We start from the raw sequence: 15,501 nt of genomic DNA on the forward strand, positions 1-15,501 counted from the left end.
TCACTCAATGACTTCAGGACTTCACAAAATCAAGGGCTTCACACACTCGTTTATATATTAAAATTTTTTTGGCTTAGCATCGTGCAACCATAGCTCTCGCTTTCTCTGCTTCTTAAAACTTGTCTGTTTCGTCAAAAGACAAGTCCCTCTGTCGTAACATTAGCTCCAGCCCAGGACCTTCCTTGTTCGACAACTGTTGACGCTTGATGGTGAACACATTTGGGGTCGCATTTGTTAGTAACACATTGTGAGGTCCCCAGCAGTGGCTACTGTAGCTTGTGAGATGTTGTCTGGCAATTGCATGAGCACACTGTTGCCCTGTTATTTGTACCTGAAGTGGTAGTTTACCTGTGCTCGAATTAATCCAATGCACTCATTAGTATTTGGCTAGACAGATTGATGAGTAACTAGAACTTGCTGCTACTGTACAGTGGGAACTGAAACAGTGCAAAACCAACAAATAGAGCGGGGAAAATGAAGGGATATTGTGCAGGGTGAGGTGCCTTAGCACAGCGACCAACCATAGTAGTCGAAATGGGACACTCTGCTGAGACATTATCTGCATCTCGCATGCAATTTCAGGTGCCAAGAAAGAGCGCAAGGAGCTTGAGAAGCCCATCATCTCGCCGCCGACCAACTTTGAGCACACAGTGCACGTGGGCTTTGACGCCGTGACGGGCGAATTCACAGGCATGCCGGACTCATGGGCACGGCTGCTGCAGAACTCCAACATCACCAAGCTGGAGCAGAAGAAGAACCCGCAGGCCGTGCTGGATGTGCTCAACTGGTACGATGCCTCCACCAAGGACAAGGGGGCCTCCAAGTACATGACCATGAACCGGACGCTCGGTGAGTTGGTTGCTGTCTCTTTGTCGCATTCCCTTGTCCCCCAGGAACGGTGTAATGTGTGACTATGCACCTTCAACTGTGCCTCTGGAGCTTATTCACTGCCTTGTGGGTTGTTGGTTACTGCTTTCTAATCGGCTCTCAATAGCTGCACAGTCAGTTGCTATTAACTAACTTGTAAGCAAGCTATTGAAAAGATAGAAGAGTGTGAAATGAAAATTAAGAGGTAGAGACACATAGACAAGTGTCGACATGTTCTTGCCTTGATCTCAGTCTTCAAATCACGCTGTATTAATCAATTCAATGAATATGAACCAAGTAGCCAAAAAGATCAAGCTGGCACTTAATTATGTGCGTTGTGCTCATCGATATGTATGAAGACTAGCACTTATGGGGCGCATTATATTATTACTATTTATATCTAATTACTATTTTCAGGAGCGTTGGTCATGCATATGTAGTTTGCCTTCTTAGCTGTAAGATTTCTACAACTAGTTTGCTCCAAAGATTACATGATCCATGAAATGAGCATTATGCTTCTCTGCTATATGCCTACTCATGTTCCTAATTTTTTAGTGTACATGGAAGGCAGTGGTAACTGTTCAGGTAGGTCAAAATGGGTTGGACGCTTGGCTTACAGAAGTCCTTGTTATGTGTAAAATGTTTTGGACGTTGCAAACCTTGTTTGATATAAAATGCATGTGACATTGCGCAAGATATGAAAGTAAATACGTACACCATTTTTTAAGTCTTCAGTAAATGTATGAAGAGGCTGTCAAAATTCCCATCGGTCCAACAGCTTTTCTCTCCTATAAGTACACTGTGTGGGTCTGGGCAATTTATTGGCTTTGCAAATGTGGGACACACTGGACCAAGCCAGTCATTTCACTGTTGAATTTGTGTCAAGGGTAGCGCAGTCTGTGGAACATGCGTGGGAATTTAATGTAGGCAGTAGTGTCCTCTTAGGCACAAGCATATTGATCAATTGAGATGTGAAATGTCCCCAGGCTTGTGTGCATAAAAATGGTCAGTGTCAAAGATATTTTGACAAGAAATGAAGACGGCTTACAAGTAGGCCTTATGTTACACTTGTCTGGTCCAGAAAGCAAGTACTGTAGTGTGCACAGCATTCATGTTCAACATAAATCTTTATTGACTTTTTGCATTTGCGTGTTCCTGTCAGTCAGACTGACTCGTGCAAAATGGAAGGTATAAGCTAGCAATTAAAAATTGGGGCATGTTTTGGACAAGCTTGCATCTGATTTTGCCCCTGCATTGTTGTCCCTGTGATAAGAAGGAAAAACATCCTGTCTGCAAGGGCGTTGCTAGGTCATTGGCCTTGTGATAATTTTGTTGTTAACTGCTGTGTTTGCAGTATTACCCTGTCTTCTCACTGTCTTTCTCTTTCTTTTTCTAACCTATCCCTACCTCCCATCACCTTTTCTGTTCTCACATTTCTTACTTTCTACCTGCTTTACACTGGAACACTCCAGCCGAGCTTGTAGAGCTGTGGCAGATCTCACGTACGTAACACTCTGGCATTGTCTCATCCCCCTCTATCTCGGCCCTCATGCATGCAAGAGCATGTAGATTCTTGTATTTATTTTGGTTGTTCTTCGTCTTGTGTCTTCTCTCCTGCATTCTTTTTTGCCTTTTTCTGTAGTTGCCCTGTTCTTGCATTATTCTTATTTATTGACAGCATAGTTACCTTCACTTACTGCACGAATGTAGGTTTGTCTGGCTGGCTTTTTTTTTTTTAACATGGGATGCCATTTATTTTCCTTCATTGGTGTGCTCAGTAATATCAACTAAGTGTTTTGCAGAGTTATGTGTGTGGTTAAACAAATACCTTCTTGAAAACACCAATTATAATGTCTTATAAAGAAGGAATTGTAATGTGAGAATCATTTGCAGCTACAGTCAAGCCCACTTGGCGCATCTTTGTGGTTTCAGTATAAAATTAGTGCAGAAACCATTGATGATGATTGTCAATATAAGCGAAATAATGAAACATTTCTAGAAGGCTATTCACTTTATTAAAGAAACTGTGCACTTGACAGCGTATATTTGTTGTAGTGAGGATATTTGGGTAGCGGTTGTTGTTTCATTGCGTAATATTGTAGAGAACAGTGCATTTAACCAGCATATCTGTGGCAGTAACATCGGTGGGCAGCACGTGTGTCCGTAATAGCTCAACATTCGGCGGAAATGCGGCCTGCCGCCTGGTTGCAGCAAAACACAAGCCCTTTGCATTGTGGTGAAAGTCCAACCTCCAGCCATCACCCACGAGAAATGAAACAGCCAAAGAAAGTTGTTCACTTTAATAAGTTCGTTGTAACTGGACTTGTCCACCAAACAAAAGAGAAATCTTCCCTTTCAAGTATAACGGTGTGATGTCTGATGGCTTATGAGATTTGTCGGGTTAATTGCGTGAATTACTTCTAACGTTGTAAGCATGCGGCAGTGTGAACTGAAGACGATGTGATGACACAGAGATTAGCATTTAGACATCATTACATTTTCGTGGCCATGCTCAGCGCCTCACCCGTAAAAATGTGTGCACTCTTTGGGGCTTATCTTGTCCCTTATGTGCCTTGCTTGCGTTCATCCTCTTGAAAACTCTGCTCTTGATGCTTTCCTGTGAGAGCGCAGTGTCACGTTGATAATACGCATGCCGTTGGTGACCTGAAATTGCCAGGCACACAGCGTTATAGAAAGGAAAGGTATGCAAGACAGATTAAGATTACTGTTGTGGGACAAGAGAAGCCCCAAAGGGCGCAAACTGTTGTCAGGGTGCTGGCCTCATTAAAGTAGTGTTTACGAAGAAAGTAGACAGACCAGTGATCACAGAGGATCGACACTTGCTTCAAAAGCAACTATAATAAAAAAGAAAGGAGTGACCCAAGGCTGCTTGATGGTGCCAGTAGACTCTGAAGAAATTTGTAAGGAATGGAGAAACGTAGAAAGGTGAAAAAAAAAAAATGTAATGTTGTCATTGTGGAACCACTAGGCGCTGCATTGTCCAGCACATCTGATAGGCCATGCTGAAATTCGAAACAGTTCCACAGGTAGTGGCCAGCACTCCCCTATTTGCCTAGCATTCTTTCTTGCCAATTTCCTGGTACAGATAGTACTAGAAACTCTTTGCATTCAAGAGTGTTGGCTAGTTTTGACAGTGCTGCACCACAGTTACCTAATGTAACCTAACTGGCATGATGACCGAGTCTTCATGGGATGCCCTTCGCAGCCTTCTTTCAAAATGGGTTATTGATGAGGAGCTGTTTTTATACATTGCAGTTTGTGTGGCGTCTATGAGTGGACTTGACTGTAGCGTGCCAACCTGCTAACATGAGTGATTGCACTTTACCTTATGTGCAAAATTAGACTGTAGGGTGTAGCAAACAGGCTTTCAGTATAACATCCTTATTTTTTATGGTCATATGGGTTTGGTCAGACATTCTTATTCTGCTGAAATGTGGCCTGCCAATGACTTTTGGGCTTAAGAAGTTGGACGGCCAAGTATGTTTGCATCTTGAGGGAGTTGGACAGCATGTGTTGATGATGGTGGTGGTTCCAGCCTGCCTATGGAGTAGGTGACGCGTTTCATCTGAGGACTCTATGCCTTCGACACGCAGATCCCTCTCCCCGGCCAAGCTACTTGGGAGACAAGTATGCTGTTGCAACGACGGTGATCGGATCATCCACCTCGGTGAGTTGTCAGCAGGATTGCAGGTGCCTTTTTTTTGTTCCACAGTAAACATTTGCTGTGTGTAGATGATGAGGGGCCCAGTTGCAACGTATGCTGAATAGTAAAGGTAGTGTTGAATAATGTAATGGTAATTGAAGCTGAGATGTGGCCTGAGAGGTGCAAACATTTGGCCTGTTTTACTTAAAGTAAGATTGCCACTGCAATGCTGACATAACAGCTACAGTCGAGCAGGACTCAAGCGTGGCTTACTTGCGTCTTCTTTCCTGCCAGTGAAGGCAGAGTGTTCCTATGACTGTGCCTTGATAGTCCTGTCTTGGTCTGTCTTTATCACAGAACCACTTATGTTTGCTTTGTAAACGCTGCCTCTGTTATGCGAAGCTGCACAAATTGTGGCATACATGCTTGGGGTAAATCTGACAGCGGTCTTACGTGTGTTGCAGGGTCATGCTGTTGATGTTCATGTGTCTGTCAGCACTTTGACTATCTCAGTACAGCGAATCTCAAAAGATACGCTGAGGCTTCTTATAAAAGAATAGCATTTCTAAAACGAGAGCTATCTGGCTAGACGTTAATTGGGAACCTTGGCCACCCTGGAGGATTTCTGTAATTGGGCAAGCACAATGTCATAAAGTTTTGTTAGAAGAAATTTCTTTTTTTTTATGCAGAAGTTGGTTTTAAATCTAGACTGATGAAGCTAGGATACTTCACTGATGCATAGTAAGACTATGCACTCTTGGGCAGCAACATTGAAATACTACAATTGCTTGCGCCAGTTGTCTAATGCTTGACTTGCTTTAATCTTTGTAACATGAGCATACAGCTACGTTTTGTGCTAGAGGAAAAGGGGGACAGTTTCGCAAAAGTTGAATGTCCAGAGAGGTTGCACGCAGCACAAAATTTCAGAATTTTTCTCTCCTGCCTTTTGGTATTCAGGAGGACAGCATATCTGAGCCAGAGAATGCGCCCAAGTTTTTGTCACCCCATGAGCCCAGGAGGAATGTCTCTGAGAAAATTGTCTATAAGGTCAGTATTCTTGCTCATCTTGCACCTTTGTTTTGTCATGTACCACGAGAACTTGAAACAAGCATGCGAGGTCCAAAGTGCTCATTAAGAAGTCCTTGGAAGCATGTTACAGCGATAGCTGTTATGGGGTCACTCACTTACTTGTTTTAATGTCCGCGAATTTTCATCACAGAAATTCCAAAGGGGTCTGCGAGTATGTTATAAATACCCTATTTACTTGCATAATGATCGTACTTTTTTGTTAAAAAAAATTGACTCAAATTCAGGGGTGCGATCATTACACGGGTTAAATTTCCCGCAAGAAGAAAAAAAATTTCATCTGGCATTTGCTACGGGATGACAACAGGTCAACAAATAGGAGGCTGTCGCTGTATGTGGTACGGGACACCAAAAAAAATGGCGGCTGGCAGAGCAAGTCGAACGCGCCGAACGAGATTTTTTTTCTTCTCGTGAGTACATTACGTGCATTCAAACAGTTTCTTCCGTATCAGTAATGAATAATATCGGCAAGTTTGCGGCAATAACATAGCCGCATCCACTTTGAGGGGACAGAAGCAGATGGGCACGCTTAGCTGCCAGTGACATAGGAACACATGGCGGGCATGCTGCGGAAACTGCGGCATTTGTCTTCACCACTATCCTAATATGGCACGTTTCTGCTGAGGGTGGGCGAATATCTTAGCTGTGTTACAAACGACGGTATATGAATACGGTACACTTCTAACATATCAGTGTAAACGTGGCTGCTATCGTTGCCACTTGCGATTTGTTGCATGCCCACGAGTGCAGATGAGAAGAATCGAAAGGCGCCTTTTTTGTTATTTTTGTTGACCACAACCATTATAAACCATTATTACACATAATAAAGGCAAGTTTGGTTGTAGCTTTTTTTTTGTCATAGAAGTGATGAAAGTGATGAAAGGAATGAAATGGGGCATCTGCTTAAGAATGTTTGGTGCGTGCAGACCGCTTGGTTTGTCTTGAAGAGTCGTTCGCATAGCAGTCGACAGATGGTAAGCGTGATCATTATTAGCTAGACTTGGCACATGACATATCGCTGTGGCAAGTTCGGGGTGCAATCATTACGCGGGAAATTAAAAAAATCGAATTTTGACGATAAAATTTAGGGGTGATATCATTACGCGAGTGCGATTATTATGCGAGTACCTAAATACAGTAAATAAATATAAAAATTGCAGTTCTATCTGTAATGCACAGCATTGATGCCTTAGCTGATGCAGTATAATGTGCAGTAAGTTTTGCACTGTTTCATGTGGTATTGATGCTACAGCAGAAAATAATACTGTGCCTAGAGAGTGCAGTTGTGCTATTGGTGCTTGTCCTTATGTAGTGCCTGGACTCAGACAAAGGGAGGAGACCCAGGAGACACAAAGAAAAACAACTGGATTACACCAGGACTGGGACGTGTACTGAGTGACAAAACGACAACATATGGATGCGATACATATTAATACTGTTCGTATGCCTGCCAGCCTTGCAGTAACTGTTCTATAGCACGTTGGCAAGATGTGCTCAGCAAATGCAATATGTCTTATTCCTGGTTGCATTGAAGGCTCACTTATGGACCTTGTCTCAAGCCCCGTTTACATGAATGCGACAATGGTGCATTGCATTTCCAAGCACGTTTGGGAAAGGCGATGCGACGCCGCTTACATGTAGCGCATTAACTCTCGTGAGAATGTAGCGCCACACGGTGTAGTATAAGGGAAGTGCAGCCGACTTCCGGTGTAACTGGTTTCCGGTAGTGGGCTGAGCGCACGTTGGTGGCTAAGTGCCGAGAAATAGTTTCGCGTAGAGCACGCTGTGGCGAGCGAAGTTGCCGTGGGGGACACCATTTTGCTTCTGCTTCAGGCGTTGCTGTCTCGCAGCTTCACCAGCGCGGCAGTCCCGCAGCTAATTCCTTCCCATAATTCCTAATGCGACGATCCTGCGTTTACATGCTCCGCGAGAGTCGACTCGCGCCCGTAAATCTACCCTCGCCTGGTGCATTAATACGATGCGCCGTCCTAGCGCATTACCGCTGTTTACGTGAATGCGATGCGACACTGTCGCATTCATGTAAACACGGCTTCAGTTGCGGGACAACAACAGCAAGGATTCTACGCTGTCATCCACGCAGTTCCATGGGAAGTCATTGGCCATCAATAAATGGCCCCTTGCTGTTTCTGTGTGGGGTCAGTATAACACAACCTTCGGCAGTGTAGTAGCAGTGCCAAGCTGGCCAGTGAAAAGGCCTAGTGGCCTGGAGAATAGCAGGGCATGGGCCAACACAACAGCGAGAAGTCATATGGTCAGTTCTTCTGGGGAGGTCTCATAATGCCCACATCAATTTTGTCGCAATACTGTGCTACACAGTGATTTAGCCATGTAGGATGTTACTTTAACCTTGTCCAAAGCCAGATTTAGCAGGGCTATTTTAAGAAGAAAATGTATTTACATAGTACTAATGCCTTAGGGGATGCTACACAACATGTAGCAGGACAGCAGGCCTTGGACACGAGCATGGTCCAAAAATGTCAGTGGCCCGAATGCTTTGGAAGTGAGCTGGTAGGCTGTGGACATGAGCATGGCCGCGATTTTCCAGGCACATTAATTGCCAAGAACCTCTGGTGGCAGGAGTACAGTGGCCACTGGGGTCCTCTCTTTGGGTCTGATTGTGTGTTTGTTATCACTGAATCCCTGCACCTTGTGGCACCCTTGTGCTCACAGATCATGTAGCTGTAGTACAGCTAACATGTGGCTCATACCCATTATGGAGGACTGGCCAAGAAATGGGTGGATTATTCCAAGTTGTAATTATAACTAGTTTTCAGGACTGCTATAGAGTAAATGCTGTTGAAAGTTAAAATCATGTACTGTGCTCTGCATGGCACAAGTGCTTTAAAATCTTTCGAACAATCAAGGTGCTTGGAAAATTGAAAACTTCATTGCTCTGTGATGTTTATTTGTCATAATGAATCAGTACTAAAATAATTCAGACGAAGCCAGCGGTGAGAAGGAAAAGGCAGGACAGTAAGAGGAGGAAGAAAAAAAAACGGTCTGCTTGTCCTGACGTGGGAGCGGCCCGCAGGGGCTCCTCCCTCGTAAGGGCGTTTCGGAGTCGCTCCTCAGGACCTAAGTAAAGGTCATTGCCTGCCTGCCTGCTTCTCCACTTTTCTCCCTTGGGGAGCGTCACTTCCATAAAGACTAATTTGTCTTCTTTTTCTTCTCGAAAGCAGATTGCTCACAGGCAGCTGTGAACATTTACTTGTACTGACACCATGTGAAGCAGTGCAACACTTACTGCACTTTATATTTCTCCAGCTACCATGTAATTGTTTTGCATTACGGTCAAAACTGCAATTCTTTTTTTTATGTCCTTGCTTCATGCAAAAATTTAAGGCCTCGGTGCTGTATGAAGGGTGTTCTGGTTTCCAGCTCTCAGGACTCTTGCTTGCATAGCTTGTATAGCTTGCACCAACTTACTAGAAACTTTAGAGACATGGATACACCTGCCACATGTTTTGACACTGCATGAGTGCATTGCCTGTTCTATTGTGGGCAAATGAAATGTGAACAGGAAAGTATAGATTTAGTTGGAACACTTCAGAGTAACAACTCACCGGTGCTATTTTTCACAGCCTGGTATCCCTTTGCCAAGATGATGAGGACCTTTCAAACTACTAAGTGTAAAATCTGAAACCATACCAACGTCACACAAAGTGACAAAAGAGGAAGCAAAAGAATGAAATTTAGTTAGCTCTTACTTGTTCGTTTTTCATTTATCTGCAGTAGAACACCAAATATTATATTGTGTTTAGAGCTTTCAGCTTTGATAACAGCTTCGAGTACGACTTTGGCTCCTCGCAGTCCCAGCAGGAACCCTCATCTCCTGAGGAAGAAGAAGATGAGCCAGGCCCGCCGCCCCCTATTGCCACACGGCCAGACAAGACCAAGTCCATTGTAAGCCATTTCAAGCTTCTGTGCACATGACTTTGTGACCCTTCAGTCTTCGTAGAGCGTTTGCTGGTTCAGCTCATTCATGCAACATGTGACTAAGGTGAAAAAAAAATAACCGCGAAGTCCATTATCATGGAAAGGAACATAACAGCAACACTACATCTGAACTGGCTGGTTATCCAAACCACAGAAAAACACGCTAAACAGGATGCATGGCAATCTGAAAATTGTGTATTCTTGAACCTTGGGTCGAATACTCAAGCATGTAGTATAGTTCATTTGTGTTATTTCGACCCTGACGGGACTGGCAAAACTGATTGAATTATCTAGTGAGTAGAATTAAAGATGATGCAGAAAAAACGCCAAAACACATAGCTGATTCATTTGGTAGTATCTTCCAGATTCTAACATGCCCCAAAATCAAATGTGCGCCTGATTGCTATGTGTCCGAAGTAGAACACTTTCATAGAAATGACATTAAAATGCCTAAACAAAGTAGAAATCTAATGTGCACCTGAATTTTTAGCAAGAAAGATGGGCAAGGGTCCAATATGTATTGCTCACTGGTGGCAGGGTGTTTCCTAAATTCAGCTTCTCTGCACTGACTTTTAAAGTTAGCTTTGCCGCAATACATTATTGTTGTGCAGTAAAGCATACAAATGCCTCAAAGGTGGTTTTTGTTTCATATTTGATTGCGCAGCACAGATAACTTGTGGCCCAATTTTCTTGAAAAAAAAAAAAGCAACTTCTAAATATGAAAGGCGCGTGTTAGAATGGGGTAAATACCGTAATCAGACGTTGTGAGCTAGCTAGGAAATCTTCCTAGGGCACGCTGGAAGTAGGCATTTTTGATGGGAGATGACGTATGTTCAACGCATTCATTGTCCCCTAAGCTTCACTGAGACTGGGGGGGTTCCACTCTGCGTGCGGCTAGGGCTGAAGGCGAGCTCCGGATCTAGCCCCACGCAGTCGCTTCGTGGTACTCCCAACCCGTAGCGCGGGAATCGCGACTACGCCGGGTTCGGACGAATAAGGCAACCAGCGGTGTCAACGGTAACAACGTTTATTGCGACTAGCAATAGCGAACACTCGCAGAGGGACGTCCTCTCAGTAATAGTAGTAAAAGGTTTGCCTCGTTGTCTGGGTGGGTCAGACAAACGAGATCACTCACGGGATGCGGCAGGTGCTGTGGTTCAGGTAGTCCAAGGTGTCGGCGTCCCAAGAGAGGAAGTCTCTCCCGGTCGCGCGCTTTTATGCTTTTTTACCTTTTTGTGAGGGGAAGTCCTCCTCGCCCGCCGGATACGTTTCCCTTTCCCGTGAGCCGCGTGGGGGAAGAGGGGTACGCGCGTCATCGGAGCGACGGAGAAAGGGAGGGCGCGTAGTGCCTCTCTCCCATGTCTACGCCGGCCCGTCCCGTCGCCATGTGCGAACGGGACGCCGCGGGCACGCGGGAGGAAATGGAGGCGGGTGCTTCCCACAAGACAGAGGCTGCCACTGAATGGGTCGCCAAAGAGGTCAAGCGCGTGTGTGCTGACTGTTCAAGTTGTAATTATCCTGCAAAGGCCTATTTTATAACCTAATGAACAAAACTTTGGGCCCATTAAAACTGTACAGGTGTAGGCTGGGGACTACAGCCAGGATCAGATTAAGTGAATTCAATTTAACAGATGTCGAATTAGCAGATGTCGAATTAACGGAAGTCTACTGTATAAGCAAATCATGTGGTCTTTGTGAACGAGGGGCTCGTACTGATTCAAAAAAGTATTGCTTTATGAGATAGGCCGTGCCCTGTTGATGATATAACCTGACTAGACGATGTCGCATCGAAATCTTGATTGCACCACTTCAACTCAGTGAGCTCATGCTGTATTCTCTACAGCACCCAGGGCATTGTTGCCATTGGATTTTCACTCCATTGTTACTCCCTTGCTACCACTGGAGCCTAACAGGATTACCGTTACATTTTCCAAATGCAGTACACAAAGCCCATTGAGGAGGAGAACAAGAATGGGGCGGCTTTTGGCTATGACGTACGCGACATCGCCAACAACAACAGCACGGCTGCTGCACCAGGTGCAGTGACACGACCCCGCAAGAAGAAGATGACCGACGACGAGATTATGGAGAAGCTGCGCAGCATCGTGTCAGTAGGCGACCCCAACCGCAAATACACCAAGATGGAGAAAATCGGGCAGGGCGCCTCGGGCACGGTAAGTGCCCAAATTAATTGCTTTCATCCAGTGTGGCATGGAGCGGCAGCCTTGTCCGCATTTCTTTCAAACGGTGCTTGTGGCAATGAAAATTGCTGCTGGTTGATGAGCTTATCAAAGTATTTCCACAGTACTGACATGGAAGGAGCCTCTTCAGAAGCTTTTGTTGTTAAGGACATATCTGGGTTCCTTCGTGTTGTAATTTATCTTGCTTTTTCTAAAGCCAGGTTTGTAACCAAGTCTGCCATTGGAGCATCCTGGGGGCACTTAACTAGGTACTTTAGTACGAGGGTCTAAAAACATTGCCAAGCTTGCTACTTGGTCGAATTTGTAGTTTGGAAAACGTGTTTCTAGGCACTTAGCCAGATAAATAGTAGACACAGAATTTTCTGTCTGGTATCCATGAGCACCAGCAGTGACCCCATGATAGTGTTCCTTTTTAACCTTTTATGTGCTTCACTGCAATATACATTCTATGACTTTTCGCATAACATGGTTGTACTGTGGTGAAACTGACTTAAAGAACCAACAGCAGTTCTCGGTGGTTCGAATATTTCGAATAGTAAAACGAGCCTAATGAAGTGTCTTTCAAAGCGAATCAAAAAGCAACCAATTCGAATCAAATATTCAAAGTCTCGAATATTTGCAAACCTCTAATTAAAATTTTGGTATGACATTGGTAAGCGTTGTTAGTTGTAGTAGCAAAAATGTCTTTATTGAGAGGATGTCCTGTAGGTGTGTGAAGGGAAGGGTGGCATTAAAATATCTCCATGCTTATCTGTTCACAGGAGGGAGTATGAAAAAGAAGTGTGTGCGATGCGAGGTGCCATTCAGCTATTTTTCACGATTTGGTCTTGCATTGTGACTTGGGCAGCATGATGATGTCCTAAAGTTGCAGTAGCTGGCCATGTCCCTAGCAAGTGTGATGCGTTCATGGGCTTATCATGTTGATGCCAGAGGGGGCAGCTAATGGCCTATTTGTTTGTTTTACCAGCACTGCTGTTTCGCTTTAAGTGAATGTCTCAGAATTGAGAGGGTCCAGGTTTTATTCCTGCCAATTATCTATAGTGGTGCTTACAGAAAAGTTAGCATCACTTAGCTTATTAGGTAAGGTAACAGTCATTGACACTAATTGAGTGCATCCTTTATACTCCGCTCAAATTCCTCAGCATCTTCATTTAAGTTTCTCATAACTATTGAATGTTAAAACCCTTCATAGGCTGTACTTTCATTGCATATGCAATTACCCATACCCCTGTCTTGTAAACTAGGCCTTTTATCATCACTGGCATCTCTCTATGATTGATGTGGATGCTTTACAGGGTTTCATGCATGCATTGTCTTGCAGGTGTTCACGGCAATCGAGACGTCGACAGGTGCGGAAGTGGCCATCAAGCAGATGAATCTGTCGCAGCAGCCAAAGAAGGAGCTTATCATCAACGAGATACTGGTGATGCGCGAGAACAAGCATCCAAACGTGGTCAACTATCTAGACAGCTATCTGGTAGGTGACGGTGAACTCTGGGTTGTCATGGAGTACCTGGCGGGGGGATCGCTGACGGATGTCGTCACTGAGACGTGCATGGATGAGGGCCAGATTGCAGCCGTCTGCCGCGAGGTGCTGCAAGCGCTCGAGTTCCTGCACCGCAACCACGTCATCCACCGCGACATCAAGAGCGACAACATCCTACTTGGCATGGATGGCAGTGTCAAGCTGAGTGAGTTCCATGCCTCACTTGTTTGGTCTTGAATGCAAGTCAACAGCTGAGCAAGCTAAAAAAGCAGAGCAGAAGAGATAAAAAGAAAAACATACCACTGGTAGCAAACTAGACTCACTTGCATTTGCATTTCTGTCACCTTCCACTGTTCTTTAGGCAACTTGTTCTGATGTCGAGCTGTATCGTATGACTCAAGAGTTTAACAACAAAATGGGAAAATGAGATGCATGTAGATAGCAGACATATTGACATGTTGTTGTCACTAAGTACAGGTAAGCCTAGAACCATCGTTAAAACTGCATTGTTGTGAGATATTTGCAGTCAAAAGAGGAAGACAATGTGCTAAGTATGTTTGCTGCAGTGCAATTTTAAGGCTATTGTGTTGCTTGACTCTGAACAAATGTGGGAAACAAAAAGACCCCTACGTGAGGGAGCAAAATGGCCTGGCAGCCCTACCACCCTACCGAGCACTGAAAATTATGGAAAAAAACTTGTGTCTAAGGTAATTACACTATGGCTGGCAACACTGGTGTGTGCTGTGCAGTGCAACACACAGTGTGCACGCAGTCGAACCTGCTCACAACGAATTCAATGGTGATGTGAAATGTGGTCGTTATATCAGTAGTTTGTTATATGTTGTCTAGCCCTTTAAAACATGCAGAAATTAGCAACACCATCGTTCCGACAGCAGTCTAATCACTAAGTGCTAACAACCCTTTTCGAAATAAGACAAGCCTTTTCGCTTCACGAAGCAACGAAGCCTGCTGCGAGGTTACGAGCATATTGAACTGCGTTTGCAATGAATCGAGTCTGCCGTTACCAGAACTTGTGCATGATGCCGGCGAAGAAATTCCTCCAGAATGTCTTTAAGTTCAATATAAGTAGTGTAGCGATCACAAAACATTGTTTTCAGTAAGACATTTGAAAGTCAACAGGTGCACCATTTTACTTTCTGTTAGTCGAAGCCCTGCTCGACAGAAGTGAATAGGAATTCACTTCCGCATAATTTACCTAATCATTTTCAAATGTAGCACTAAAGTTTAGCTAAGGTTTGCTAATTTTGCAACCCAAGCCAGTAGTAAAGCATGTTTGCACAGAGTTTCAAAGTTCACTTGTTCACAATTACAACAACAAAAATGGTGACGCACTCTCTCTTTAATTTTTTTTTCCAGTAGTGGCCAGACAATTTCAGTTCTTCCAAAGACTGCTATAAGACGAGGGGGCACATTTCCACAAAACTTCTTGGAAAAAAGCACGACCTATGTTTCAGTTTTTATGGAGCTGTAAATATTTGTTTAAAACATCCTACTAATTTGTGCACAGCGTCAATGTAGAAACGAAATCCATTGTCGTAGTTCTTTCAAAACGTCTTCTGATTTCGATCATCTCTCATTTCAAGACTGTAAGCACAGTCGCCATTTTTCTTTGAGAGTGTGTAATTGCTTTACAATTGGTGAGACTTGGGGGATTCTGGGTACAAGAACGGAACATTTTAGTTGGCTGGGAGCGGAAACTATTTTGGCGTGTGTGCCGACATTCTGCAAAGGTCTCGCAGTGCCTGCGAATCAGCCGCACGAGGCTGCGCACGCCGAGAGCCGTGAAGTTATGTTTTCTCTATCACTTCGATGGAAAAGTAAGAAAGGTTGAATGTCATTGCAATTTGTTGTCAGCAATGATGTAAACGAAGTGTCGACAAACCGGGATCTTGAGATAATGGCGCAGTAACCGCCAACCCTTTGCACATTAATGTGCAACGCATTCATGGCGACTCAGGTCACGTGAGCATCAACAGCAGCAATAGCAACACTTCAGCTGCAGGATTCAATGTGCACATTGTGCGCTTCGCATGATTGTCTCAAGTGAAAGCAGAGGGAGGGTAGGTGGAGAACAGCGTCGAAGGAGGTCGCCTCGTGTAAGCAGACTGCCTCATGCTCCCTCCGAGTTTTATCTTTACGTCACTGCCGCACTGCTCCTATAGAAGTTACTGTGAATTACGGTGCACACCGGGACAAGGACAGGAAATGATAAAGGCATG

At 44.4% G+C, this 15,501-nt stretch overlaps 1 protein-coding gene across 2 annotated transcripts in view; it reads left to right on the forward strand.

Moving 5' to 3' along the window:
* The window catches only part of Pak (serine/threonine-protein kinase PAK 3-like protein), a 41,443-nt gene that overhangs the window by 13,233 nt on the left and 12,709 nt on the right, over positions 1 to 15,501 (forward strand). The window contains exons 4-10 of one of the 2 annotated variants that reach the window (XM_050187172.3): positions 583 to 849; positions 2,340 to 2,369; positions 4,482 to 4,555; positions 5,489 to 5,578; positions 9,449 to 9,541; positions 11,515 to 11,748; positions 13,097 to 13,466. In XM_050187172.3, the coding sequence (XP_050043129.1) occupies positions 583 to 849; positions 2,340 to 2,369; positions 4,482 to 4,555; positions 5,489 to 5,578; positions 9,449 to 9,541; positions 11,515 to 11,748; positions 13,097 to 13,466 (1,158 nt within the window). The remainder of the gene's footprint in view (positions 1 to 582; positions 850 to 2,339; positions 2,370 to 4,481; positions 4,556 to 5,488; positions 5,579 to 9,448; positions 9,542 to 11,514; positions 11,749 to 13,096; positions 13,467 to 15,501) is intronic. The other variant, XM_050187173.3, reaches the window with a different exon arrangement.

The sequence above is a fragment of the Dermacentor andersoni genome, chromosome 2, assembly GCF_023375885.2.
Source record: "Dermacentor andersoni chromosome 2, qqDerAnde1_hic_scaffold, whole genome shotgun sequence".
In the NCBI taxonomy this organism is placed as follows: domain Eukaryota; kingdom Metazoa; phylum Arthropoda; class Arachnida; order Ixodida; family Ixodidae; genus Dermacentor; species Dermacentor andersoni.